Source organism: Diutina rugosa, assembly GCF_008704595.1.
Source record: "Diutina rugosa strain CBS 613 chromosome Unknown scaffold3_size541584, whole genome shotgun sequence".
NCBI lineage: Eukaryota > Fungi > Ascomycota > Pichiomycetes > Serinales > Debaryomycetaceae > Diutina > Diutina rugosa.
In genome coordinates this window covers 15,288-42,998 of record NW_022995077.1, presented here as the reverse complement: position 1 = coordinate 42,998, position 27,711 = coordinate 15,288, and the positions used below count along the sequence as shown (strand labels likewise).

Here is a 27,711-nt window from a genome sequence, read left to right as displayed (position 1 = left end):
TGAGAAATAGGGGCGCAGCGATATTGGCTTTCGGACACCAACTCTCTGGGGTAAGGCGGTTTTGTGGCGGTTTCCGATGACTAAATGATGATGTTTCCCTACATATGAACGAATCTATTCACCGTAGTCGACCTTGAACTAAGTGTACGCGTTATGCCCTAAGCCCCTAACATTCGATATCTTTGTATGCCACGTCGCGCATCACAAGGTGGGTGAGCCGTACACGAGACGTATCATTACCGTTAATTAGGGGATGTGTTAGAGAGCAAAGAGGTTCGTGTGGCGAGTAAAGGGTTACCGAGGGGAGTATTCAGGGGCATGGAGAAAAACGCAATTTTGGTTTTGGTCATAATTTGTGGTACACTGCCGATTCATGCGAGTTCAGCCCACCGGCGCTGAATTGAACCGAGGTGATGAGAGCAGATCAGCGACTTCGCCTCCAAACACTTTGTCATCCCTCATTGAGTCACGTGATGAGGGGGGTGGGCGGTTCCGCTTCAATGCGGCGCGCACGAGCACCCTTATCAGGCTAACCGTCGCCACCAGACACAAATGACCAGCATCGACAGCCTTATAGAGAAGGCAACCGATGCTACGCTTACCACCGACAACTGGCAATATATTCTTGACGTTACGGATGCCATTTCCGCCAATCCCGAATCAGGCACGAAGGAAGCGATGGCCTCTCTTACAGCAAGGTTGAATCAGAAAGATGCCAACGTTGTTCTCCGGTCATTGGCACTTATGGTAGCAATGGGTGAAAACTGTGGGAGTCGTATGAAACAGGAATTAGCTTCCAAACGGTTTTTGGACGATTGCCTCCTCAGAAAGCTTGGGGATCGCAAGACTCACCGCACCATCAAGGTGGCCGTTGCCGCAGCAATTGGTCAGCTCAATCAGCTGTTCCGACTGGATCCAAGTCTTAGACCCATGGCAGACGCATACGCTCAAATCCAACGGCAATTTCCTCAGTATTTGAACGACAATCTGAGTGTAGGGCTGACGTTTGCGCCTGCTCCATCGAAGCCAGCCAAGCAGCAAATGACTCCAGCAGATAAGCAAAGAGAAGATGATGAATTGCAAAGGGCTCTCAAGGTATCACTCCAAGAATATGAGCGTGAGCAAACTATGGCGAAGATCAAGCAGCAAGAGAAACAACAACAGACTTGGGAAAAGCAGCATCAACCTCAACAAAAGGGACAAGTTCCGGCGGCCCAACCATCTGGTCTGGATCCAGCCTCGATCGCCACTGTTTCCAAGGTCAGAGCTCTCTACGACCTCATTAGCTACGAACCTGACGAATTGTCATTTCGTAAAGGTGATGTCATCACTGTGATTGAAAGTGTATATCGTGATTGGTGGAGGGGTTTTTTGCCGAATGGAACCATCGGTATATTCCCTTTGAACTACGTTACCCCTATTGTGAGAAAGTCTCCCGAGGAGTTGAAGAAAGAGGAGGCGATTGAGCAGCGTATTTTGGAACGGGAATCTAACAAAGTTGATCGTCTCATGGCTCTATTACTGAGTCCCAATGCCGACGAAAATGAAGTGACAGCATTGTATAATGAGATTGTACCCTTACGTCCTCAGGTGGGAAAGTTTATCGACAAGTATGGAGGCCGCAAGGAGGAATTGATGCAGTTGCACACTCTGGTTAACAAGGAACTCAAAGAGTACAATGAATTGGTGGACCAGCAAATCGCTGCGAAGAGGGACCAATATACGCAACCCTCCCACAATCCAGCGTATACTGGTTTTCAACAGCCATCGCAAAGCACTGGACAATACGGACAGTCTTCTCAAGGGGGATATCAACCAACCGGACAGGGCTACGCTACTCCTGGTGAGTTTCTGCAGTATAAGCCAACCGGCAACTATCCCTATCAGGCAAGTCAACCAACTCAAAATCAATACCAGAGCTACCAAGGAGCTGATGCTGGACAATTCCAAGGGTATAAGCCGACAGCTAATCCTCCCGGTCAGCAAGTTACGGGACCTCCCCCTACTCTGTTTCAAAATTATCGGCCAACGGGGAATCCACAGGAAACAATGCCGGCACTGTTCCAAAACTACAAACCTACGGGGAGCGCACAAGAAACTGGTCCAGTTCAAAACCAGTTTCAAAACTATAAGCCCACGGGTGGTTACGGAGGACTGCCCTATGAGCCCGATTTTTCAAGTCGAGACATGCCCATGACGCTGTTTACTACAGGCACGTCACTCCATTCCAACGGCTCACAATATTCCCAGCCCTACTATACCCAACTGAAAGAGTATTTGCAACAACAACCAACTAGCGCAGGTTTTGGCAACTCTCCTGCATAATCAGCGATATATGGGGTTACGGCATCGCGCTCATAACGGAGCTATTCTCGCGAAGCATTATGCACATTCGTATTTCGAAGATATAGGGGTCTCACCTTTCGAGACAATGACTACCGTGGCTAGCTCGAACTTGCATGTCCAAACCTTTGTACAACATAATTGTTAGTGATATCAAACCTCAGTTCACGCATATATATGATTAATTAACACGTAACGTTTGAAGCCCCTAGTGTGCGACAGTCAAGAAAGGCCACGCATCATCCAATTGATGGCTTATTGTTGCCACCCGAAAAAGCTTTCTTTCTCCTACCGTAAAATGCTGGCTCCGGGCGTTTCTAAATAAAGATCACTCTTGTTTTTACTGCGCCGTGCCAGGATCGTCGACACTGCCTCACTTTTAGTTTACGTGCGTGACAGATACAAAACACGGTATTGTTCGCAGTTTTTCGATTAGCTTGATTCACCCCACTATGCTGACGTCGAGTCCCCTGGCCAAGCTCCTCGAGCAAGACCGGGTGAAGTCGTTTCTTAATTCCGATCTGGCGCTTGATGTGTTGCTTACCCGGCTAAAGCAGCTGCTTAATACGGGTGAGGAATTTGCTCGCTACATCAAGAAGAAGGCCCAAGTCGAGGACGACCACTATACCCAGTTGAAAAAGACCGCTGCCCATACTCGCCAAGTGTCCGCCAACAATGGAAAGCTCAAACAAGACTCGTTTTCTCGTCAATTCGATAAGATCGTGGAGTTCGACGACACCCAATACGGTGTGGGCAACGCCTACGTTAAGGCACTCAATGTCATGTTTGATGAACTCATGAGTTTAGTCGACACAGTTCTGAGACTGAGGAAGATGATTAAGGAAGAAGGCAAGCGTAAGGAAAAAGAGTGTCAGGACGCCATTGTCGCCGCAGAGAAGGCAAAGTTGAAATATTTTCATCTTGCTGAGGATCTAGATCGACTCCGAACTGCTGATCCAAACAAAAAGCTGTTCAGTTTGCGGAACCGACTGGTCACGCAACAGGAAGAAGACATGCAACGTAAAGTGAATGCTGCGGATCAAGACTACAAAATGAAGGTCACCACATGCAAGAAGCTTAAAGACGAAATAATGGTATTGCATCGACCAAACAATTCGAAAAAACTCAAAGAACTCATTTTGCAAATGGACATCGCCATGAATTTGCAATTGCAAAAGTATGTTACTTGGAATGAGAACTTAATCATGAATCTGGGGGTTTTGGCGGTGCCTTTAGGAGGCACTAAGCCGAGTTTGCGTGAAATTGCTCTGGGGGTTGATAACGAGAAAGATTTGTACGACTACTTGATGAAGCACGAGCGGGCTCCAAATTCCACCAAAGCATTGCAACCAGTTGAGTATCAAGTGCATCCACTGCTTGCTAAATACCTGAAGGCAACGCAACCAAAAACATTCTTGAATAAGCCTGATCATACAACGGTTCAGGCTCATGTTCCCACTAACAATGGCACAAATCTGGTTCCTCCCTCCAATTCCGGCCCATCATCTGGGTTCGGGACCTCTGCCACAAGTACTGCTGCTGGCGCTGTTACTGGGGCTGCCACGGGCGCTGCTATTGGCGCTGCAGCTTCACCAGCATTGCCGCCCTCCTATCAGTCTACCTATGAACCGCCCTCGACATCAACTCTGGCTCCACCATCTTCCACCCCCTACCCAATGTCGAACGAGCAAGATGAAGAAGAAGATGGATATATGTACTCTTCACTTGATCCTCTGGCATCGGGAACTCCTAAAATTGGCGAACTTACCGGACCCAAACCATTAAACCTCGCTCAACCTACCTTTGGAGTGTCTGTTGAAGAAGTGATTACGTTTGCTGGCATCGATAATGTTCCTCTCGTGGTGAAACGATGCATTGATGTCATTGAGCAGTATGGGATGGATATTGAGGGGATTTATCGTACGCTGGGTTCAAAAACAACTGTCCAGCAATTGCGTGACCAAATTGATCAAAAGTACACCAATTACCTCCTTATTGGTCTGAATATCGATGAAAGAAATGTGTTAGATGGTGACATTTATTGCGTGGCTTCGTTGTTGAAGCTTTATTTCAATTTATTACCTGAGCCGTTGCTTACACGTGAGTATTGCCAGCTGTTTATCGAGACTGTAAAACTGATGGACGAAACTTACATTGCTAAAAAGATGCATCATCTTGTGTTCAAGCTCCCTGATGGAGCTTACTTCACTCTTCGGGCTCTTATTTTCCATTTGAATAAGGTTGCTGCTCATGAGAAGAACAATCGTATGAATGCAAAGCTGTTAGCGATCATATGGGGCCCAGCCATTCTTAACGATGATTCGTTGAACCCTCAAGACTTGGGCTATAAGTCTAAGGTTGTGGAGGAGTTGATGCGTATCGCTAATGATATTTTTGACACCGATGATGAATAAACGAGTAATTCCTCTGGCTAATCATTACCTTCGGAATCAGAGCCATCAACTACTGTAGATGCTGGTGAGTCGCCGGTCAATCCATGAGAACGACTTGGGTTATACTTGCACACTTGACACGATCGAAGTGTCTTCGCCACCGTCAGCTTAATCTTAAGCCAGTGATATCGCTCAGCAATAATCATAGTGGTTTTATTGATCCCTGAGTGGTCGTTTGCAAGATGACATTCAGTTATTAGGTCAATTTGACGTATTGGATCTTCGATCACCTCGCGACCTTTGAACAAAAGTGCTCCCCCAACAAGCGAGTAGTTCAGTACACTCGCTCGTATTCTCAGCTTCTCCAACCGTCCAGAATTTTCAGGGTACTTGCCAGTTTGAAGATAGTAGCGTAACTTTTCAAATCGCGATGGCACTTTGTTGGGGTCTAGTTTAGCTTCATTGATCAGGATACCCCGGCCATAAAAGTACGCATCAATGGGGAGGGCACTATTTTTGACAACCCCGGCGTTGGCAATTTTGCCAATCTGCTTGAAGTCAAACGCTTCAAACAATCGAGTGGCAGATAAGTTGGTCGCGTACACCAAGTCGAAAAAGGCGTAGGTATAACCTAAGAGGGGTGCCCATCGCAACATACACTCCATCAAAATCTTGCCAATCCCCTTCCCTCGAATCCCTGCGTTCACAAGCATATTGCCCGTGCAAATGTGTCCACTTCGCTTTGGGTATTTTGGTGACAAGAAGAAACTACCCAACCACTCTCGCTCCCATTGGCGTCCGCTTACAAGACAGTCATCATCACCTATGACCATAAACACTGCAAAGGAGCCGCCAAACCAGTAGTCCTCGAATTCCGCCTCGGTCAACGAGTCAAAGAACGGAAGTGTCTCGCCCTTGTCAATTTCCATGTTTATCTCATTGCATAAAAACTCGAATAGGTCTCGTGGAATCTCGTCAGCATTGAAAACAGGGTAAAATGTGGCACATGTCTCTCCGTCATCTAGTATCACGGTGTAGCGGTCAATATCTGGGGAAGCCATCGCGCCAGACTCACCCCTACTGTTACCCCGCGTAAATTGTGGTCTGCGCATTCGCGGCTCTCTAAAAAGGGCAAGCTATTCCATGGGGAAACCATGCCCCTGCAAAAACCCAAAATCCAGAAGCGAAAATACCTGAGGAAAGGGTGTCAAGAGTGCAAGCGTCGCAAAATCAAATGTGATGAAACTAAACCTGATTGCCTCCAGTGCTCGCGGCTCGGCAAACTGTGTGTCTACATGACTGGCGGAACATTCCGCTTTGAACATGTTTACCCCAACAAGGCTCCTAAAACAAAGGGTACGTTGATGAAGCCCGCACTGGTGACTGATGTCGTGTTTGACCCTATCGATAACATCCAATCTGTATTTGATGAAGCGTCCCTGTTGGTGGGCAATATGAACCAGTTTATGGATGAGCTGCTCCACGCTCAGGGGAATAGCCAACCTGAATTCCATGATTTACCTGGGAGACCGCCAAGTCTGGATCTGTTCAACCCTGACTTTCAGGTAAACGACTTATTGAGCCAATTTGCCATTCAAGATCCGCCGCCGGCTTCAAGTTTCGTTGTCGTCGATGAAATATTACAAAAGCTGAATGACTGGTTGATGATAGAAGTGGTGACAAAGCAGCATCTTACCGAGCCACACATTACCTACCTTGATTTGTTATCTAATGGCGACATGCTGTACAACTTCTTTCCATTTGCCGCCTCCATTGATAGCAATGGGGTGGTGAAGCTTCTTCTAGACCGAGCGTCAGAGTGTCCTTATCTATTGACAGCACTCTTGGCGACTCTGGCAACGTTTCGTTACAATCAAACAGGTCGCAAAGTCCATTCGGAGGCTCGTCAGAAATATCTCAAAATCTGTCTTTTGCTGTTATCTGATGCATTCACTAATCACATCAAAACGGAGGGTTTGGGACCTCTTCAACAAAGCCAAGCCCAAGACATCGAAAATCTTTTGCTTACGGTACTCGTCCTCACACTGACATTTTCACTGATGGCATATAGCAGCTCCTTGGTGATGAATTCATGGCAAATTCATCTTCATAAAGCTCGTGACGTGTTAATGAGTTACAGCTCCATCACAAGTCTGAAGCAATTTTTGAGCAACGGGTTTGCCTTGGCTAAGATGTGGTTTTTCTCTGCTGAAGCTATGGCTAGTTTGTTTAGCCCGTTCGGTGGGGTATTGCTGTATGACTCTGAAACTGCTGATGTCCACGCCAAGTTATTCTTGCAGAACGGATGTTACGACGAAGCGCTGGACCCCTTGTATAACTTGGTGCTACGCCGGATTGGCATGTTGACCACACCCACAAATCCTCGAGTCACTGAGTTCTCATTGTACTTAGGAGTCACGGTTAACTTGATTAGGATCTCATTTGAGATTGCTAAGGCGCTTCTGTATTGTCGAAAATATCCTGATGATGGCTATGACCCTACAGATGCCGCAAAAATTGTGGTGGCAATCGAACGCACTGCTCAAGAGGAAATCTGCCCTGGATTCAATCGCGAAACTTACGAAATACCCCTAGACTCTCCAGCTCATCCAAAGTATATTGGGCCTGACCGACAGGTGTATACTAAAGCGGCCTACTGGTGGGAAGGAGACAAATGTTACTCTTGGTTTGATTTATCCCAACAAACTCATTTGGATGCACATTATCTTCAGTTAGTATGCACTCAAGGTCTATTTGGGGCTCGACGACTGAGTGGGGTGATGAAAAGGATCATCCGCAAATTGATAAGGTCTCTCCGATTCATTAAGCTGCGACTGAAAGATAACTATGCCAAATATAGCAAAGAGCAAGATATTTTGGCCGAAACTGCTCATTACTTTCTACCAAGTCTGCTATTTGATATTCGAACGTTCATGATCCAGCTGCCCTATTTGGTGGTAACGCGTCTTGTGACTTCCGAGGACGATTTCGAGCGGCTCGAGTTGTTTTTCCTGGGTTTGGTTAAGCGGGGTAACGGAAGTGCTTTAGGAGCTCTAGACTTGGTCTATCACTATCGTGAACGCTGGCGAAAAGGAGTTGGCAGCGATGAAGACAATGATTCCGAGGTATTGGGTCTGATCCCTTTGCAATAAATGTAGAAGTGCATAATTATTAAAATCCATGATCGGCATTGCTGACGAGTTGATTTAGACGAACCCTTGTACATGAAAACAGTGTATTTTCACTCTCATTACACTAGGATACGCATTGTAGCCAACAGATTTGATCGCTATGCCGGCACTTCGTCAGCCGTAACGTATGTCCATGCAATTTCGATCGTCAGTCAACGTTATGAGCACTCGATGCGGAAATTCCAGTCATGAGGCTGGGGGTTTCGGGACCATCGTCTAAGCCCCATGCGTCTCGTCAGGGCTGAACGCATATAAATCTCCCGGGGATGTCACCCTGAACCCGTAATTTCGAAATGGATACCTCTACAACAGCACGACCTGGCAAAGTCATTATTATGGATGATAATCCACAAGTTATGTGGTCTGCGAGTGGTGAGCCTGTCTACGTGAAATATCAAGCCAAGTATAAGGTGGGCTATATATTGTGCAGTGGGCTTTTCTTTGGTCTTCCTGGTATTGCCGTGTATTGCTTCTACAAGTATAATCATGGCAAGAAGAAGGATGCTCGTTTGCGGCGGGACTTTGAAGCTCGATATGCTCCTGGAGCAGTTGCGTATGTTCAGCCTGAGATCGCTGACGACTACCCCCCGCCATTTGTCAGTCATCGGTCTCTGGATAGCTTCATCTACCCATCTGGAAACAAGAATACGAAGTCATGAGTTGGATATATAACTTTGCGGCCGCATTGGTTGTTGTATCTCAAAAATGAAGGGTTGCTCTTATAAATCAACGGGTGTAGTCAATCTGCCACATAAAAAGAACTCCGGTACAGGGAATCGAACCCTGATTTGCTCGGTGAAAGCGAACCGTGATAGCCATTACACCATACCGGATGAAGCTCTTTGGCGGGGAATCGAACCCCGATCTCCCGCGTGACAAGCGGAAATACTAACCGTTATACTACCAAAGACTTTTCTGACAAAAATTGATCGGCACTTTATCATACCTGGTAATTTTCCATCATCTTTGAATTCTAATGAATTTCGTCGATATTGGTTATTGTTCTGTTTTTAATATTTTTCTTAGTACGTTTTCCAATTAAGTAAAGAGTTTTCAATACATTTCAAGAGTTATATAGAGAATAATACAACCAATTGTAACATAGCACCTTAATTAAACATTCGCTTGGCTTGAACTGAGTATAGAATAGTCTATCAGCAATATAAGATGAAGTGTTTACTTTATAGATAACACATAAGTTACCCGATCATTTAGACCATTGGAATACTTGGTGCAGTACAATAAATTTCTTCTTGTTCGGTGATAGACTTTCGCCGAAGACGTTGTCGACTACGAAAGACGAAATGGCCATAACAGTAAATTCTGAGTGTTTGCCGACGCGTTTTGATACTCCAATATCTAAGCCCACTGAATCAGGCCATGGATAACTATCGGTATTTCCAATAATTTACAGTTTTCGTAAATTTATGAGCTAACCTTCCCTTCAAGTGTGAGCGTCGAATGAATGACAGCTTCCCAAACATAGCTACTTTTAATATTTTTGGTGAATCCATATGTTTCGTACACGTCTATCAGTTAAAGATTAGGTTTATGCGATTCCGCTTCAACGGCGCACCGCACATGTTAACGGATGTTATTACTGCAAGCAAGCGAGACGGCTTCTACGGTCAAGTGATCGAATCAATTGCTAAAGAGAAGTCCGGGAGATGGCATAAGAAACTGTTTGAGGAGCTTGATGATTGGCGATACAATGAGCTCCCTGAGATACTCGAGCAACGATGGAAGTCAGAGGAAGAAGTTTGGTTAACGAAATCAGAACTACAGTGCCTTATGGATTATAAGCTTCAGAAAGGAAAGTTTCGTGCAACCCTCCCTAAGTTGATTGCACAAAATTCGGATGAAGAGGTTAGAGAGGCTACATCGAAAGGTTTAACAGAGTGGTTACAAAAGATTGGCGGGATCAAATCGAATAACGCCTACATAGAAGCTGCGAAAGTTGCAATTAAGGATCTAAGCGTCCTACGTGGTGTGGGTCCTGCAACGGCAACCCTTATACTATCTTTACTAGCTCGAATCAATCCCCGAGCGCCACCTTTCTTCAGCGACGAAGCGTTCATGTACTACGTATTGGATCCCCAAAGACCCGATACGAAAATAAAGTACCTGGCTCCAGAATATTTGAAAGAGTACCTCCCTATATTGCTTGGTCTTGAATCGGACACTGCTACATTAGATGAGTTAGAACGTGGTGGTTGGGCGCTCAAGTATTACAACGAAAACAAGTATACCTGTGGCGAGATTGATGTATCAGATTTCAACGAGTCGAGCTTTAGGCAATGGGAGGGAACCACCATCAAAGATGAACCCGATGATGATACCTCTACGAAAGGACCAAAACCCTCAAATCGTAAACGTAAGATTGAACAAACGGAGTCCACAACGAAGAAGCGGGTAAGCTGAATTTTTTTAGTTCATTATCATACACGAACTTCGTTCGCATCACAGTGTAGCTCATTATCTTATATTCGAGATACCGTGCGCATCGCATCTCATCGCACGCACCATCAGTATGGCCGGAACCACGAAGAAGAAGGCGATCGATCTGCGTATTCCGGCACTCATTCGGAATGGTGTTCAAACCAAGCAGCGGAGTTTTCTCATCGTTGTTGGTGATCGGGCCAAGAACCAGTTGCCAAATCTCCATTATCTCATGTTGAGTGCGGACTTGAAGGCGAACAAGCTGGTGTTGTGGGCTTACAAGAAGAAATTGTTAGGCTTTACGTCTCACAAGCAAAAGCGAGAAAACAAAATCAAGAAAGATATTAAAAGAGGCATCCGTGAGGCCAATGATCAGGACCCTTTTGAAGCGTTTATTTCCAACCGTCAAATCCGGTACGTCTACTACAAGGAGACCGAGAAGATTTTGGGGAACACTTATGGTATGTGTATTCTTCAGGACTTCGAGGGTATCACTCCCAATTTACTCGCCAGAACGGTTGAAACTGTCGAAGGTGGTGGGTTAGTGGTCATTTTGTTGAAAAGCATGACTTCACTCAAGCAATTGTATACCATGTCTATGGACATCCACTCGCGTTACCGGACCGAGGCTCACGATGATGTTGTGGCTCGGTTCAACGAACGGTTTTTATTGTCGTTGGGTGATTGCAACAACTGTTTAGTTGTTGATGACGAGTTGAATGTTTTGCCGATATCTGGTGGTAAGCATGTGAAGGCACTTCCACCTCCCGATGAAGATTACCAAACTCCCGAAGCCAAAGAACTTAAAGAGCTTAAGGAGTCGCTTGCTGATATCAAACCTGCGGGGTCTCTCGTGGCATTGTCGAAAACCATCAATCAAGCACAAGCAATTCTTCAATTCATTGATGTCATTACCGAAAAGTCGCTCAACGCCACCGTGGCTTTAACTGCCGGCAGAGGTCGGGGTAAATCTGCTGCTCTCGGTATCGCCATGGCTGCCGCCATTTCTCAAGGTTACTCGAATGTATTCGTCACCTCGCCGCTGCCGGAAAACTTGAAGACTCTTTTTGAATTTGTGTTCAAAGGTTTTGATGCATTGGGTTATCAAGAACATATTGACTACGATATCATTCAACTGACCAACCCTTCGTTCAACAAGGCTATTGTGCGGGTGGACATCAAGCATGCCGACCACCGTCAAGTGATCCAATATATTGCCCCTCAAGACTACCAGGTGTTGGGTCAAGCTGAGTTGTTGGTGATCGATGAGGCTGCTGCGATCCCGTTGCCTATTGTTAAGCGGTTGTTGGGTCCTTACTTGGTGTTTATGTCATCTACTATCAACGGTTACGAAGGGACTGGCCGGTCGTTGTCGCTCAAACTCATCCAGCAATTGCGAACTCAAAGCGTGCTGGGGGCCAGCGAGACTGCAGTGGTGTCGCGGGATCTGAAAGATAAGCATGTGGCTCCCGCGCAACATCGACAATTGAAGGAGGTTGTTCTTGACGAACCGATCCGTTATGCTCCTGGCGACCCCATGGAAAAATGGTTGAATCGGTTGTTGTGCCTTGATGCCACCCTTGACAAGTTGAAGTTGCCCCGGATGCCTCACCCCAATGAATGTAACTTATTCTTCGTCAACCGGGACACTTTGTTCAGTTATCACCCCGTGCTGGAAGTTTTCCTTCAAAAGATGATGGCTCTTTACGTGGCTCTGCATTATAAGAATTCTCCCAACGATTTACAGTTGATGCTGGATGCACCTGCTCATCAATTGTTTGTGTTGTTACCTCCAATCGAACCCGGTAACAACCGGATCCCCGACCCTCTTTGTGTGGTTCAATTGGCCCTTGAGGGGGAGATTTCGAAGGAAAGTGTACGTAAATCGTTGTCTCGTGGTCAACGGGCAGGTGGTGACTTGATCCCTTGGTTGATCTCTCAGCAATTCCAGGACGAGGAGTTTGCGCTGTTGCTGGGTGCTAGAGTGGTTCGTATTGCCACCAACCCCGAATACCTGGGTATGGGGTACGGTTCGAGAGCGTTGGAATTGTTACAGGATTACTTTGAAGGCAAGTTCACTGACATCTCTGAATCTAGCTCGCTCAAGGAAGCCCAATTCCCTCGTGTTACTGACGAAGAAATTGCATCAGGAAAGTTGTCGGACGAAATCAAGTTGCGTGACGCCAAGCAATTACCGCCATTGTTGATGAAGTTAAGTGAAAAGCCTCCCTACTACTTGCACTACTTAGGAGTGCTGTACGGGCTTACACCACTGCTTCACAAATTCTGGAAGAGAGCTGGTTATGTGCCAGTTTACCTCAGACAAACTGCCAACGAACTCACAGGTGAGCATACCACTGTTATGCTCAAGTCCTTGGAAGGACGAGACTCCAAGTGGTTGGGTGAATTTGCGAGCGACTTTCACCGCCGTTTCCTCCTGTTGTTGCTGTATGAGTTCCGCAAATTTACTGCCACTCAAGCTTTAGCCATCATTGAGCTGGCTGAAGTAGGGGAAAAGGGGCTTAAGCGTAAGCCTTTGACCATTCTGGAGTTGAAGGATTTGTTCACCCCGTATGATATGAAACGTCTTGAGCTGTATGCCAACAACTTGTTGGATTACCACGTCATCGTCGACTTGTTACCGGCTATTGCTCATCTTTATTTCAGTCGTGAGGCTGGCGAACTCAAGTTGCTGCTGGTGCAAGCAGCTATCCTTTTGGCGATTGGGTTGCAACGCAAGGATATCGATGCAATTTCCAAGGAGCTCAACTTGGCATCGAACCAAGCCATGGCCATGTTTGCTAAAATCATCCGTAAGTTCCTGAATGTGTTCCGTGATTTGCAACTGAAGCAAATCGCTGAGGAAATGCCGGAGTTGGATGATGAAGTTGTCAAGGAAATGGATGGCGAAGCGGAAGATGTCGACTATGACGCCATCGAAGCCAAGTTCAACCAAGATTTGGATGATGCGGGGGATGAAGCCATGAAGGATATTCGGGAAAAACAGAAAGAATTGATCAATGCCTTGGATTTAGACAAATACACCATAGCCGATGATGCCGAGTGGGATGAGGCCCTGGCCAAGAAGGCTGCCAAAAAGGGGCTGACGGTGGCTGTGAAGAAGGCAACCAAGCGGTCTACCGAACTGGCGACTGACATCTATGACCAAGAAATGAAGCAGGTCAAGAGAGGAAAGAAAAGCAAAAAGTAAAAGCATGTAAGTAGATGTAATTCTCATTAATTGTACACAACAGTGAATTGGTATGGTTCCCTTCGCAAAGTATGTAATGGCACTAAAGAATTCAGACAAGGGGGCGACAAGCATACTTTTGACGGGATGATGCATTACATTATGACATGGCAACTTAATTCTCGCCTTGTCTCAGTTAACAATAGCCAGACCAATACCAGACAAACAACTACGCACATCCTCTAAAATCGTTTCTATGCTAACTGGGAGAGGAAATGTATGCAATGTGTTATGAGATGTGACCATAGTTCAGTAGACGAACCAGGTGTTTACATGGACTTTCTTCTGATTTTGTTTATCGGAGCAAACAATCCGTGCCGAAGGGCGAGACCCTCATATATAAAGAATAGAACTGTGAAATCCAGAAGAAACGATATGAAGAACATCGTGCCTAATTACAGCCCGCCACGGGCATCATACACGATACGGCACTCTTATTGTTTGAGGATACTCCTACATGATACTGACGGCAATAAAGATCCGCATGCCGGGTCAACCTGCCCTGACACACCAATACAACAATCTCGCGGCGACAGCAGGATTTTGGGGTGCATACCTAAGCACGTCAATGATTCAATTGGCACAGGTGCCGATCAGGGGACCCATGGAGCACCTGAGCACCAATTCCCATGAACACTACCATCCATTTAACCTACCTAAAATCAAGCTATCGCAGAAGATGGTATGCGAGGGACCATATTATTTTGTACATCGATAAAAGGGCCGCAATCGTCGGCAATTGTTCAAGGTTGCAAAAATTTTTAGACGCGGGCTCGCACGCAAACCTAAACAGGAAATTTCCAAGGGCCCTACGCTATTTGATCGATAATCCAAAGGGTAAGATCAAATGTCGACGCGGCGGACGAGTCAAACCCTCGAATCCCACGAGCACTGGCTGCGGCCTTGTTGAAATCACGACAATCAGGAGGGTCAGTGAACAAACTTTTGTAATTACGAACATATTCCGGCCACACAATGGCATCAAAGTAGTCTGGCGGGTCGGTCCACTCCCCTTCTGCGGTGACGTATACCCGATTGGCCCGTCTCTGCTTCAACACGTCATAACTGCCGTAGACAAAGAGCTTTCGCTGAAAATGCTTCTCAAGCTCTTCATCACCAGTGAAAAGCAAAAAGCCCTCAATGAAGGTGATGTTGTCAATACCCTTTTGCTCAATTCGATCTTTCAAGTCTTGTACCTGAAGCTCCAGGAACCCCAGGTTTGTTTGGGGCTCGATGGATTCGGTGGCATTAGTAGGGGCGCGCGCCGCATTAGAGATGGCCGTTAAGTCGCGCTTAAGACGGTGCCAATCGATGGCCTCAGCACAGTCCCAGTTGGCGTAACCCAGCTTCTCATCAATGGGGATTGCGCTGTCTGTCAAGTAGTAGTCATCTAAGTGAACGACCTTGCAATGAGGGATGAGCTCGGCAAGTTGTTGAACGGCGGTGGTCTTGCCCGTCAGACTAGGGCCCAGCACTGCACAGAGCATATGAAGTAAACGCTTTCGGAATACCTTTAGGATGCCTCAGATTATTTTCGGGTATGCCTGTAGCAAAAAAACAAACACACGTCGTGATGATACCTAGAGATCAGTGAACTTAATTTCAAGCAGGTTTCTTTTATCACATGTCTATTAATAAGTCTCAAAGCTCGGATGTCAACATAGGCATCTCATAGATATGTTTCGCCGCAAGGGATACTGCCATGCCTTAGCGCACTTTACCAAAACCAGAAGTCGCGCGGCGTCTAATTTACGACTGAGCGCCATCAATCCGTAAAAGGTTATCACCTTCGCAGAAGAGGATACGTCACTCCCTACACGCAACAATCAGTGAATCGGAGACCAGGGTATGATGCGGCCTATTAGTCAACAATAATTGCCAGTATCTTCGATGGTGGAGCCCTCTTCGTAGGATACTCCTGAAATATGGCATCGCGTTGACAGTTAGAGAGTAGACATGCAGGAGAACTACTAGTATGTACATAACTGAATCGGGTAATAATGATTTGTCTAAGCTGACGGCCACCACGGCCTTCTCGGAGACCGCCGGAGCAAACCGTGCCGGAAAGGGTGAGGCTGTGTTTCAAGGGGTAAGGATTTTGCCCTGTTGCTTTGCTGGTTGTCAATGGTAGTCGGAGAGTCATGGTTTGGCGAGGGTTGCGAGTATTTTTTCGACCTGTCCCCTACGTGTGTTACCGGTTACTAGCAAGGGCGATCATATGCAAACCTACCCAAATAGGTAATTTATGAAGCCATGTCGATATAAATAAAATAGGGCCTGCTGTCACCACCACCGAGTTCGGGCGTTTCTCCATGAGTGTTACCCCAGCAATCCATATGGCCTGTTTTTCCCATACCGGAGCCACATCATCAACTAATACCCCCAATGACCCAACCATCGCCCCTCCCAAACCTTCGCAGCCTCGCTTCTATTCTCACACCGCCACCACCGACAGCGAAAAAGGAACCATAACCCCTCCCACTCTGGCCCTGCGCAAGTACGTCGTTGATGAGATTTTGGGTGACATCCTCAGCATTCCCAAACACTCGCAAATTCTGGAAGACGAGATTTGGCCGTACAACGTCGACACCTTAAATGAGATTATTCGTTTCAAGATTGAACAAGAAAAGACCAAACAGGAACTGATGCGTCACGAGACCACCCAGACGCTGTTACAGCTCTTGCAATTGGCTCAATCGCTCCATATCCTGCCGCATTTGGTACCAATGATGTTCGTGCTGGACCCTGAACATGCCCATCATCTTGAACAACAATTACAGTTATACCGTACCAAACCCGAGGAAGAGGTACGTCGAGAACTCCACGAGAAGTTCCATAAAATTGAATTGGGTCAACTCATTAATCCTGAGCTGACACCAACTCTGCCGAAGCTGGTGGCGATTCTGCCGCAAACCACCCTGGTGTCGGAGCCGGTAGCGGCGAAGCCCCTGCCCCCTTTAAGAAAGCGCCGGACGGTGCTGGACTCGCTGGATCGAGTTCAATTAGCCATGACGCTGACGATGGGCCTGGCGCTGGCGCGGGGCCTGGCACTGGGCCTGGCATCGGGTCTGGCGCTGGGACTGGTGCTGGCTCCGTCGGTGAGCCATATCTATGGTTCCACGGTGGTGACCCCGGTGGCGACCACCGGAACCGGGACCAATTCATCCCCAGTTCAACCTCAACAAGCTCAACCTGCGGTTTACCCCTTGTACTACTCCGACGCTGCCAACCCGTCATTCGGCAAATTGGGCCTGCCGTATTCTCAGAAGTATACTCCTACGGTGATTATGGGCCAACCGCCCTATATCCCTATGCATTACCCGTATTTCGTTAACCTGCCTCCTACTAATGCTCCCTACGTGGTTCTGCTGCCCCTGGTTGGAGCACCCCCGGCGCCGGCGCCGGTGGCGGCCCATCCCCCTAAACAACCGGTGCCCTCTCATAAGTTCCAGCTGGAGGAGTCTAATAACGTATTCCGTCCGGCGGAAATTCCCGATGAACATCCAAACAAGCGCCAAAAAGTGAAGCTGGCGATCAACTTTATGATTACAACCCCGAAAAATCCCCCCCAACAGAAGTATAATAAGGATAGACATTAATAGATACCCGTCATTTTTGAAAGCCGTAAGCAAAAGTATAAAAAAAGCAGACAAGCTGTTTTCGCAGCCGCTTTTCGTTTTCTTGGCACCCGTAAATTATTTCTGGGGAAGTTAGATTACCATGCATACAATCGAGATTACGTATCACAGAAACGATAAGTGTCGGAAGATCACGAGCTCCGTGTGCGTGACCCCTCGACGGAATTTGATTGGTATAAACCTATAGAGGCAAAATTCATGACATACTGCAAAACCTGTGTGATATTGGTCACACGATGGCGCCTTCAACTATCTTAGTGATTTACTAATTGGATAAATAGCGCGCAATTTCGCCGCGCGCGGCACTAAAGCCGCGCAAAGTTGAATGACTGTCCATCGTCCCTTGCAACCACTATGGGCCAAGAAGATGAGACAAAAACTGAGCTGCGACTAGTCGATGAGGACCCTCCATATACCATTTTCACAAAAGTCGACCTTATCGTCATAGGTGGCATGCTTTCGTTGATTGGGTGGTGGCTGACACTCTCTCTGCCCATCTACTTCCCGGCACTCCCTACACTACGACTGCATTTCGAGGTATCGGACACCACGATGGAGTTACTGGTGACAGCGTATTTGTTGGCTCAGGGGATCATTCCCACATTTGTGCTGGGCGTGGCCGATTGCTATGGCCGCCGTCCAATGATAGTGTGGCTGCTCCTGGTATATATCGCTGCATGTATCGCGATATCACAGACCAATGTCTATTGGCTTTTGGCATTTTTACGGTGTATCCAGGCAGCGGGCATCGCCCCCGTCATCGCAGTCGGCCTGGGAGTCTCAGGCGATGTGTGCACCCCTCACAACCGCGCCGGGTTTATGGGAGGAGTAGTTGCTGGTCAATTACTTGGTAATGCTCTCGGCGGTCTTCTTGGGTCTGCTTTATTATCGAGATGGCACACGTGGAGATCTATATTCATATTTCTTGCGATCGGCGGGGGCGCCACGTTCTGTATCGCTTTGATTTTGCTTCCGGAAACCCTCAAACTGATCGTCGGCAATGGTCTGGTATATCCTCGTTGGCCATATCGTCTGACATTGCTTTACGTGCCGCACATAAGAAAGCAGTTGACTATCGATACACTGACACTTCCGCCTCGAGCATCATTTCGACCCTGGGACGCCCTTTTCATATTCATCAAACCAAGGGTGCTAGCCACTCTTTTTCCAGTTGGGGTGCTGTTTGCAGGCTGGACGATGGTTCTTCTGCTGCTTCTGACACAATTGGGACCGAAGTATAACTATCTGGTAATCCATATCGGTCTCATATACTTACCCCAGGGTATTGTTCTGTTGATGCTGACGATTTTATTCGGCCGTATTATGAATTGGTATTACCGTCAATCGGTAAGAAAGTTTGAGTTGAAAACCACCGGGGAACGCTTTAATAAAATCAGACCTAGGCTTGACGTTTGTGTCGTGCCAGCCGTGCTCAATGCATTTGGTTTGATTATTTTTGGTTGGTGCATTCAGTACAACCAACACATCATTCTGATCATCATCAGTACCTGTCTCATTTCGTCCCTGACGTCATCATTCATGGTGGCGGTACAAACAATGTTGGTTGATATGTTTCCCAAACAAAGCCTGGGAGCGGCACTGTGTATGAATTTGATGCGCTGCTGGTTGGCGGCTTTATTCGTTGCAGTGCTTGACTATATGACAGCATCATTAGGGTTGGGGGGTTGCTACACCTTAATCGCTGGGATCTACGTGATAGCGGTAGCTATACTCGTTTTATACGTACGGCATCACTCCAAACAACTCAAGGCGTCGACTGGCCAAGACTCGTTAAAAAGTAAAGCATAATTATCTAGCAACATTGATTGTAGATTATGCAAGCGGTTGCTAGTTCCGCTTAAGGAAGTTGATTGATTTAAACTTTCTTCGCTCACTGCGAAATCGCCTAGAAGGCGCGACTAATTTGAATGCTAGGTGCTACAATACAACGTCGTTATCCGAGCGAACGAGATTAAGGCGATATAGCACAAGAATAACAAACACACTATTTGTTGAAAATAATACCACCTTTATCGAAAACGTCAACTGTTTACTGAGTAACCGTCCATTCCAGCTTCCAGTCACGTGATTTAAAGTTTACCGTACTAAATTGTGTTTTCGCAATCTGAGCTACTTTTAATGCGCCATGAGCCGTGCTACAAAACTACTCTCCATTCCTCTGTTGCTTCCTCCAGCTGGCACCATCAATTCACCTCTACCTGATCTAGTATCTTCTTTCAATTGTGGTGGTCCCGGTTTTGGTCCCACTTGTCAACTTATCCACTTGCACGATGCTTTGGGAAGACCTATAATTCCAACAATTTCTCCACGTGTGGATCAAGGGGTTGATAAATTACCAACCGGGTGGACTGCATATCGACGTAATTACCTCTCCCTATCAGCAGCATACTCATTTGAAAATGCCATTAAAGGCGACTCATATATCGATAACCAGAAGGTGAAACAATTCCTCATTCATTTACGTTTGCACAGCTTCGATGATGACAGCGTCCAGTTTCCCTTAGCAATTGTCAGTCGAGACCGGGACAAAAGATACAAGTTAGTGCCAGTCCCGGTGGGCAGTGGCCAATTGAATGACCCTTCAGATCTCAAGCAGAGAGTGACCAAAACGATCTCTCCAGAAATCGTTAAAGCAAAGCAAGGGGAGTTTGTGAGATACACCAGGCTTCAAGTGGATTCATCCAGTTGGTCTCTGCCCGTGCGCTATAAACAGGGAACGCAATTGGTGGTAGAATTATGGGCAGTCACTGAGACAGAGGAAAAATTTATGGTCGCTTTCTCGGAGCTGGATAAAATTCTCTTTACACTGACGCTGCGCAACCTGATTCAATCACCAGAAGGCTCTCCATGTAGACGTCGCAAAAGAACTCTTGATGATAGTTATTCTAAGCCGAAGCGGTTGTGCCTTGAATCCGATTGGTTTAGAGCTCCAGACGAACCGACAACAGAAAATTTGGCCTCGGAAGAGCAAGACTGGTTTGTTTTACCGGAATCATCTGTTATAGCAATTGAGGATCCCATCTATTTGGTGGGTTCCCCTGAAAAATATTGCGCAGAAGGTACGCAACTCCCCGGTATGTTTGACCGACAACAAGGGTACTTGGACCCGCCCATGACGCCGAATCCCACCCACCTCTTTTCCCCCTTTGCAACAAGTACTCCCAACAATGCCCTTCATTCGACTTATCCGGGTTACGAGTACTGGGAAGAGATACCCATGGCCCTCTTTGATGACTGTGGCCAATCAGACTCACCTCTGAAGTAGAGTAGTATCGTGAACACGGCTCATAAAAATCTCCCGCAGAACGAATCACATCATGTGAGTACTTAAGAACTTAACAAAGTTTGTTTAAATTGCAGCCCTTATTTCACAGCCTTCATTCTTCTCATTTGTCGCACCGATCAAAGTAGCTTGGTTCGCCTGTGTATCAGCGCGACTCACGAAAATCTTCAACAGAACGAGCCAGATGTTGTTCTTTTCGTTTTTCAAAACGCTTGTGGATCAGGAGGTTACCGTCGAGCTCAAGAACGACATTGAGATCAAGGGAACTCTTAAGCTGGTCGACCAGTTCCTCAATCTCAAGCTCGACAACGTGTCTTGCGTCAATCAAAGCAAATACCCTCATTTGGGGTCGGTGAAGACGCTTTTTATCAGAGGTTCCACTGTGAGATACGTTCATATGAGTCCCAACCTGGTTGATTGCACCTTGTTGCAGGACGCTTCCCGTCGGGAGGCCATGGTTCAAGCCGGCAAGTGATGAATATTACGAATGATGATTAATCGAAACTATTTACTTTAATATAGACTTAGGAATGCAGATCTTTTGGGGTGGCAAGTCGCTCCGGACACATGGCACGTTTATGTCCTGGAGCGTGGCAATAAGAACATGTCTTTTTCCCTGAGCCTTGTGTTTTGGGTGGAGTGTATTTTGGCCTGTGAGGAGCTTGATCGACTGATTGAGACTCTTCCGTTATCAGTCTGGTTTCGACTAGTTTAAGCTTGTGACGAGGTACAACAATGACATCCTCATTACTGCATTTGGGGCAAGGATGATCAATCACAATTTTTTCCAAATCAGCGACGGGGATATCACTATCCTGCAACTGATCTCCAACTAGTAGCTCAATATATCGATTAACAATATTAATTTGACGGTTAAGCTCAGTTTTCAAGTTATCAATTTCCTTATTCTTTGCAACGATGGCTTGAGCGAGGGAATCCAAATCTTGCGACACCTGACGAACCGAGTCCATGCTGCTAATTATAATTGGGATACCTGTCGAGGTGTAAGATTGGAATAGATGAGGGTCACGGGAGATCAGCGTTGATTTCGAGTTTAGTCCGAAATTTAGAAAAAATGGGGTGTCTAAAGGAACTCGCGGCCTCATCATATAGAATCAAACAGTGAGCATTCCAACCTATTGTTGTAATCAGAGCTATCCATATCGAAAGACAAAAGAATCTCGACGTCCTGAAACGAATCGAAGATATTGGTTGAGTAGACAATTATCGTACGATTGTGGCAAATCTACCATAGCATCATCTCCATGGGCAATTTTGCTTGACGCCACCACTTTTAACTCATACGATGAGTAATCATATACGAGTTCTCAGTTAGTATTGTACCGGTATAAGTTTACAGCTTTAGTTTGCCAGTATTGATTGAATTGTCCATGCTTCCCCTTAAAGGACAACGAACATTGAGCGAGTGCATCAAACAACCCTTTTTATTGGATATTGGACATATATTAACGTTTACAAGCTATGGTAGTCGGTTTGAGATGCTTTTTATCTATTTACGTAGTGTGGCATTAGTGTGGCTTCTTGAACCCCACATCTGAGCAGCACCTATAAATATCAATTGGTAACATCTAACTCCTTACCATTATGTCCTATCGCCCATCTCTTTCAGAATTTTTCGAGCCAGTCAATTACTCGACCCTGTCCACTGATTACGTTTACTTAAGAAACGTTGAAGAGGCTCGCAAGACAGTAAAGTATCCCGAATATTTGGCGAAAACCGAGAAGGATGAGATTGGGAAGTACCGCCGATTTGACAACCCTGGACATGCTGCCAGAGACCGTGGGAACTTTGGCGATCCCAAGTTCAGAAACATCTTCCCAGAGGGCATTGAGAAATATAACCACTTTGATATAACTCCTGACTTGGGAACGGAAATCGATGACGAGTCGTTTCAATTGAGTCAATTGAGTGACGCCGCCAAGGATGATTTTGCTTTGTTCTTGGAACAGCGAGGTTTGGCCGTCTTTCGCCAACAGGATTTCCGTGATAAGGGCCCTAAGTTTGCCAAGGAATTTGGCGAGTATTTCGGTAGACTTCACATCCATCCTGTGAGCTATTCAGCCGCGGGTTATCCAGAGCTTTTCACCACCTTCAGAAACGCTGGTACTAAGGAGCGTTACGAAAAAGTGTACGCAGACACCACCCAGCTGTACGGATGGCACTCAGATGTAAGTTTCGAGAAATATCCATCGCTGTTCTCAATCTTTGTCGCTCTTGAAGCACCCCCCTCTGGAGGTGACACCGTGTTCATTGACCTTAGAGAGGCCTACAGGAGATTGCTGCCAACGATCCAAAAGTTCTTCGAGACTTTGACCGTTATTCACTCCAACGTGTATCAAAACAAGTTTGCTGCCCACAATGGTCAACCAGCTCGTGTCAGCGGTGACTTATACACGAAGCACCCTTTAGTCAGAGTACATCCTGTCACCAAGGAGAAGCTGTTGTTTTTCTCCAGAGGCTTCATTCAGCGGGTTGAGGGAGTCAAGAAACAAGAGCTGGACTTTATCCTTAACTTTTTGGTCGAGCACGTCACTAGTAACCCCGAGTTCCAAGTGAGAGCACTTCATAAAGGAGGTGATCTGCGCCTGGTCATTGCATGGGACAATCGGTTCTTGTTGCACACTGCAACGTTAGACTTCTTGCGGCACACCACCGGTAACCGTCACCATTTCCGGATCACGGTATTGGGTGAAAGACCTTACAACGATGTTATCGGTGATGGCGATGGCAATAAAGAGGAGGAATCTGGGACTCTCACTCCACCTGGCAGTGATTAGTTGAATAGCTCATGTGTATGTGAACGATCTTCGTCAAACTGCTAGTAGGAACTCAGGCAACCGATCTCAGACGGTATAATCATCGTCTGCCAGTACAGAAATGAGCACTGGGGTAGTAAATCGCATGCGCGGCTACACATGTGATCCAATGTCAAATGTTCGCAGTACAAATGTGGTACGTGTTGCATATGTTTGGGATTGCTTTAGCTATATTCATGCTTGCCCAGATTAATCCCTCTCCTTGAAGAGCTTCTGATTGTGGAAGCAGTCAGCATGCACAAGTTTTGTATCCGAACAGATCATTATAATTACCAAATATTGTAGATTGCTCTTAACTGGAGGTTGGCGCGTGCGGCTCGCGGGTTTTTGCAGTACCAACGTGTTATCAACGCGCTCGAGAAAAATCTCACTACCATGGTGAAAATCGAAGAGATTGCGTCGACTCTGACGTTCGCCTGGAGCAATGACACGTTGCCGTTGCTCGCGACAGGTACCGTCGCCGGCGCCATTGACGTGAACTTTACCCTGCTGCTGGTTCTTGAGATCTACGACATCTTCACCTCCTCGAAATCGACGGAGCCAGTATTCACCGCCAGTGTTGACGCCCGGTTCTATGCACTTGCTTGGTCAAAACCCTTCGACAATCGGGAGCAAGGGTTGATTGCTGGGGCATACGAAGATGGCCTGATCGAATTCTGGGACGCGGCGGTATTGATCAAAACTAAAGACTTGAAGAAGGCCAGTGTGCACAAGCTGACTAAACACACCTCAGGGCCGGCCAAGGCAATTGCTTTTAATCCTTTGAAACCGCAAATCCTCGTACTGGGCGGTGCTAAGGGTCAGTTATTCGTGTGGAATTGTGTTGGTTTCGACGAACCCACCACTCCGGGGACTGCTATGACGCCTATGGAAGAAATCACATCGGTAGCCTGGAATAATACCGTTCCCCATATTTTTGCTCTGACTGGGAACCTGGGCTACACTCTGGTGTGGGATTTGAAAGCTAAAAGAGAGGTTTTGCATTTGCAATATCAATCACAAACTGGTGCTAGAGCCAATTTCTCTCAAGTCGCATGGCATCCCACTCAACTGACCAAATTGGTTACTGCTTCAGACCTGGACGTTTGTCCATTGATTATGACGTGGGACTTGCGTAACTCTAATGCTCCCGAGCAGGTGCTCTCGGGCCATAAGAAGGGGGTTTTGCTGGTGGACTGGTGTCGCCAGGATCCTTCCTTGTTATTGCTGAGTGGTAAGGATAACACCACTTTGTTGTGGAATCCCCTTACCGCCACCAAGCTTGGTGAATACCCTACCACTGCCAACTGGACTTTCCATGTGCGTTTTGCTCCCAGATCCCCTGACATTTTCGCCATGGCACTGTTTGACGGTAAGGTGATCGTTCAAACTCTCCAAGACACTTCGCCTCCCGTCCTGGCAGCAGTGGCTGCTGCGCTGACTGTTGGTGGAGATGACGCATTTTGGTCGCAAATTTCAACCACCGAAACTCAGCAACCAAAGTTTGATGTTTTGCAAGCCCCCCAATGGCTCAAGTGCCCTTGTTCGGCCTCATTTGGTTTTGGTAACAAATTGGCCATTGTTACGACCACCAACGGAAAACTGACAGTTGAGGTTAAACGCTTTGCTTCGGGTGCATCCTCCGGAGAGGCTTTCAAGCTGGCGCTTGCTCTGGGACTGTTTGGAGAAATTATTGCCAGCAAGACTGAACAAAAGACTACCGAGGCCGATTCGGGCGACTGGAAGCTTTTGGAAAAGCTTAGCGGCGACAACCAACATTACAAGAAGCAGTTCATCGCTACCGACGAGAAGGAAAACTCAGACACGAAGGAAGATTCATTCTTTGACCACTTGGAAGAATCAGTATCTTATGTTCCTGAAGGCGAATTCGAACTTGGCGACAGTGAGCTTGTTAAGTTGGCTTTGTCTAACAAACGTGCCGCTGCTGTGCAATACTGCTTGGATAATGGAAAGCTTGAGGAGGCGTTGTTGTTGGTACTCGACCCCAAATCCTCTGAAGCGTTGCGAGAAAAAGTCCGTAATGCTTACTTCAACAAGAACAAAGCTTCAACTGAACTGCGTGTGTTGTATTCCGTAACTCGGGGTGACGTCGGCGATATTGTTGCACATGCTGACACCAAGAACTGGGAGGACATTGGTAAAGCCATAGCTGCTTTCGCCAATGATCCTGCTCAATACAACACGCAGATGGCTCATCTTGGGGGTCGGATCAAGAACCGTGATCACGCCTTGTCGGTGTTTGTTGCGGGCGAGAATTTAGATAAGATAGCCGCGATATGGCTTGCCGACATGCCGGCGTTTGAAGAAAAGTTGTTGAGCGGTAGTGACAGCAAGATTTCTTCTCCGGCTGATGCGCGGTACGCTACCTTGGACAATTTTGTTCAAAAGATCGCCACTTACCGCCAAGTTAGTGGTGCTCAAGCACCTCAAATCACCGATGAAGGTGTCATCAAGGCCATTTTGGAATACTGCCTGATGGTTGCAGCTGCTGGGGAATTTGAACTTGCAGAACAATTTTTGCCATTGTTGCCAGACGAGGTTGCCCAGCTTGAGAAGGACCGAATCTCTAAAGCCACCTCGAAGCCTCAAGCCAACACGAGCTCTGCTGCTTCCGTTGGCGGCGGACGTTATGGTGCTAGAGCTGCGACCCAGCCAAATGCTCAACCTAAGCAACCCACTCAGACCGCCCAAACGTCTCGCATCCCGCCTACGCCAGCGGCCAACCCGGGTTTCTCGACAGTTCCACCTGTTGCTCCTGGCTTCCCTCCGGCTCCGTCATTCACCCCTCAACCGGTGAATCCAACTCCTGCTGCTGCTACACGTGCTAACCCTTACGCCAGGTCTAACCCGTATGCCCCCCAACAAGCCCAACAACCAGTGCAACCAGCTCCTGTGGCCAACCCGTACGCTGCCCCGCCTCCCATTGGCGGTGTCACCTCACCGGGACCTCAATTTATGCTGATGAACGCTACGCCCCCTCCTCCCAAGAAGAAGGAAGAAGGCTGGAACGATTTGCCTGATGGTATTCAGATTGGGTCGAAGCCTAGAAGAGCTGCTGCCGCCGCAACGGTCACCCCCACCCCGCAGGCGTTTGGTCCCACGGGTTCGCAAGCTCCTCCCTTCCAAGGACCCAATGCTGCTCCTCCTCCTGGTCCATCTCGCAAGGCTTCGCAAGCCAATGGCATGACTGCTCCTCCTCCTCCAAAATCTTCCAACCACGGGCTGGCTACCAATTCACCCCGTCCGGGCCATGCAGGGACCCAGTCGAAATACGCTCCTCCCCCTGGTTCGGTAGCTCCTCCCACTCCTCAATTTGAAGCTCCGCCTACTCGGTCGTCGCAATCACCAGCAAAGGGCCCTCCCAAAAACCCATACGCTCCTCAATCGGTCCAAGTTCCTCCTCCCATGGGATCGGTTCCTCCGTCGACGTCGTTTGCAGCTTCTCCTGCCGCGGCCACAGGAGCACCTCCTAAGAACCCTTATGCCCCTCCTCCCGGGGCACAGCCGATGGCTCCCATGCCCAGTGGCCCTTCTGCTGCCGGAGCGTTTGCCCCACCCCCCATGAGCGTCGTCAGTGGGTTTGCCCCTCCCCCTGTGGCTCCCGTTGGTCCTCCCCCCATGGCTGCTCCTCCAATGGGCGCCCCTCCTATTGGAGCCCCTCCAATGAGTGGTCCCATGCAGCCCGCCCCTCCTTTGGCAAGCCAATCGCAATCGCCCGCGTTGCAGTCGGCTCTGCCCGTTCCTGCAACTAGCAAATACCCCCCGGGTGACCGTTCTCATATCCCTGAGGGCTCAAAGCCCGTATATGAAACTTTGCTGAAGATTCACGAAGCTATCAAGCCTAAGATTCCCGAAAGGTTTGCCAAACATGGTGTTGACATGAACAAGCGGCTCAACATATTATACGATCATCTCAACAATGATGACTTATTATCTGAGGCTGCAATTGGGGAATTGAAGAAGATCTGTGACGCGTTGGAGGCTAAAGACTTTGCCACTGCCTCGTCGCTTAACTTGGCTTTGGCCACGAACCATAGTGATGAGATGGGTCACTGGAACACAGGTGTCAAACGATTGATTACTATGGCCGAAGTTATGTACGAATGAGTAATGAGAGTCATCGTATGCTTTTCTACTTTTTACTTATACATATCAAATAGACCAGCTGAATTTTAGTAACCGCGTCGAATAATTCCTTTTATTAGAGCGAAAATGTCGTCATTTAAGACGAGATGCATTCACGGACGATTGAGTGGAGGAACGTGTCGCTGCAAGTGACTTCGTGGCCAAGTTGGTTAAGGCGTGCGACTGTTAA

At 47.3% G+C, this 27,711-nt stretch overlaps 14 protein-coding genes across 14 annotated transcripts; 11 read left to right on the top strand and 3 right to left on the bottom strand. All coding sequences in view use genetic code 12, as the record gives it.

Annotated features, from left to right (window-relative positions):
- Nucleotides 1–552: 552 nt before the first annotated feature.
- Nucleotides 553–2,325, top strand: HSE1 (ESCRT-0 subunit protein; the record flags this gene model as incomplete). The annotated part of the gene is made up of 1 exon (XM_034158934.1): nucleotides 553–2,325. One exon carries the CDS (start codon nucleotides 553–555, stop codon nucleotides 2,323–2,325), a length of 1,773 nt encoding a protein of 590 aa, XP_034014328.1.
- A 470-nt stretch (nucleotides 2,326–2,795) lies between these two features.
- Nucleotides 2,796–4,757, top strand: RGD1 (Rgd1p; the record flags this gene model as incomplete). Its single annotated transcript, XM_034158933.1, has 1 exon — nucleotides 2,796–4,757. One exon carries the CDS (start codon nucleotides 2,796–2,798, stop codon nucleotides 4,755–4,757), a length of 1,962 nt encoding a protein of 653 aa, XP_034014327.1.
- Nucleotides 4,758–4,774: 17 nt separating this feature from the next.
- Nucleotides 4,775–5,797, bottom strand: SPT10 (Spt10p; the record flags this gene model as incomplete). Its single annotated transcript, XM_034158931.1, has 1 exon — nucleotides 4,775–5,797. The coding sequence occupies one exon, from the start codon at nucleotides 5,795–5,797 to the stop codon at nucleotides 4,775–4,777; it is 1,023 nt and encodes a 340-aa protein (XP_034014326.1).
- Nucleotides 5,798–6,031: 234 nt separating this feature from the next.
- LYS144 (Lys144p) lies at nucleotides 6,032–7,888 on the top strand (the record flags this gene model as incomplete). Its single annotated transcript, XM_034158930.1, has 1 exon — nucleotides 6,032–7,888. The coding sequence occupies one exon, from the start codon at nucleotides 6,032–6,034 to the stop codon at nucleotides 7,886–7,888; it is 1,857 nt and encodes a 618-aa protein (XP_034014325.1).
- Nucleotides 7,889–8,220: 332 nt separating this feature from the next.
- DIURU_000657 (uncharacterized protein) lies at nucleotides 8,221–8,586 on the top strand (the record flags this gene model as incomplete). The annotated part of the gene is made up of 1 exon (XM_034158929.1): nucleotides 8,221–8,586. The coding sequence occupies one exon, from the start codon at nucleotides 8,221–8,223 to the stop codon at nucleotides 8,584–8,586; it is 366 nt and encodes a 121-aa protein (XP_034014324.1).
- Nucleotides 8,587–9,508: 922 nt separating this feature from the next.
- Nucleotides 9,509–10,348, top strand: DIURU_000656 (uncharacterized protein; the record flags this gene model as incomplete). The annotated part of the gene is made up of 1 exon (XM_034158928.1): nucleotides 9,509–10,348. The coding sequence occupies one exon, from the start codon at nucleotides 9,509–9,511 to the stop codon at nucleotides 10,346–10,348; it is 840 nt and encodes a 279-aa protein (XP_034014323.1).
- A 109-nt stretch (nucleotides 10,349–10,457) lies between these two features.
- On the top strand, nucleotides 10,458–13,577 carry DIURU_000655 (ribosome biosynthesis protein; the record flags this gene model as incomplete). Its single annotated transcript, XM_034158927.1, has 1 exon — nucleotides 10,458–13,577. The coding sequence occupies one exon, from the start codon at nucleotides 10,458–10,460 to the stop codon at nucleotides 13,575–13,577; it is 3,120 nt and encodes a 1,039-aa protein (XP_034014322.1).
- Nucleotides 13,578–14,425: 848 nt separating this feature from the next.
- DIURU_000654 (ribosylnicotinamide kinase) lies at nucleotides 14,426–15,103 on the bottom strand (the record flags this gene model as incomplete). The annotated part of the gene is made up of 1 exon (XM_034158926.1): nucleotides 14,426–15,103. The coding sequence occupies one exon, from the start codon at nucleotides 15,101–15,103 to the stop codon at nucleotides 14,426–14,428; it is 678 nt and encodes a 225-aa protein (XP_034014321.1).
- Nucleotides 15,104–15,928: 825 nt separating this feature from the next.
- DIURU_000653 (uncharacterized protein) lies at nucleotides 15,929–17,215 on the top strand (the record flags this gene model as incomplete). The annotated part of the gene is made up of 1 exon (XM_034158925.1): nucleotides 15,929–17,215. One exon carries the CDS (start codon nucleotides 15,929–15,931, stop codon nucleotides 17,213–17,215), a length of 1,287 nt encoding a protein of 428 aa, XP_034014320.1.
- Nucleotides 17,216–19,400: 2,185 nt separating this feature from the next.
- On the top strand, nucleotides 19,401–20,540 carry DIURU_000652 (uncharacterized protein; the record flags this gene model as incomplete). Its single annotated transcript, XM_034158924.1, has 1 exon — nucleotides 19,401–20,540. The coding sequence occupies one exon, from the start codon at nucleotides 19,401–19,403 to the stop codon at nucleotides 20,538–20,540; it is 1,140 nt and encodes a 379-aa protein (XP_034014319.1).
- A 202-nt stretch (nucleotides 20,541–20,742) lies between these two features.
- Nucleotides 20,743–21,033, top strand: SNP3 (Sm-like protein; the record flags this gene model as incomplete). Its single annotated transcript, XM_034158923.1, has 1 exon — nucleotides 20,743–21,033. One exon carries the CDS (start codon nucleotides 20,743–20,745, stop codon nucleotides 21,031–21,033), a length of 291 nt encoding a protein of 96 aa, XP_034014318.1.
- A 49-nt stretch (nucleotides 21,034–21,082) lies between these two features.
- Nucleotides 21,083–21,529, bottom strand: DIURU_000650 (uncharacterized protein; the record flags this gene model as incomplete). The annotated part of the gene is made up of 1 exon (XM_034158922.1): nucleotides 21,083–21,529. One exon carries the CDS (start codon nucleotides 21,527–21,529, stop codon nucleotides 21,083–21,085), a length of 447 nt encoding a protein of 148 aa, XP_034014317.1.
- A 634-nt stretch (nucleotides 21,530–22,163) lies between these two features.
- DIURU_000649 (TauD/TfdA dioxygenase family protein) lies at nucleotides 22,164–23,357 on the top strand (the record flags this gene model as incomplete). Its single annotated transcript, XM_034158920.1, has 1 exon — nucleotides 22,164–23,357. The coding sequence occupies one exon, from the start codon at nucleotides 22,164–22,166 to the stop codon at nucleotides 23,355–23,357; it is 1,194 nt and encodes a 397-aa protein (XP_034014316.1).
- A 414-nt stretch (nucleotides 23,358–23,771) lies between these two features.
- Nucleotides 23,772–27,503, top strand: PGA63 (Pga63p; the record flags this gene model as incomplete). The annotated part of the gene is made up of 1 exon (XM_034158919.1): nucleotides 23,772–27,503. One exon carries the CDS (start codon nucleotides 23,772–23,774, stop codon nucleotides 27,501–27,503), a length of 3,732 nt encoding a protein of 1,243 aa, XP_034014315.1.
- Nucleotides 27,504–27,711: the final 208 nt, after the last annotated feature.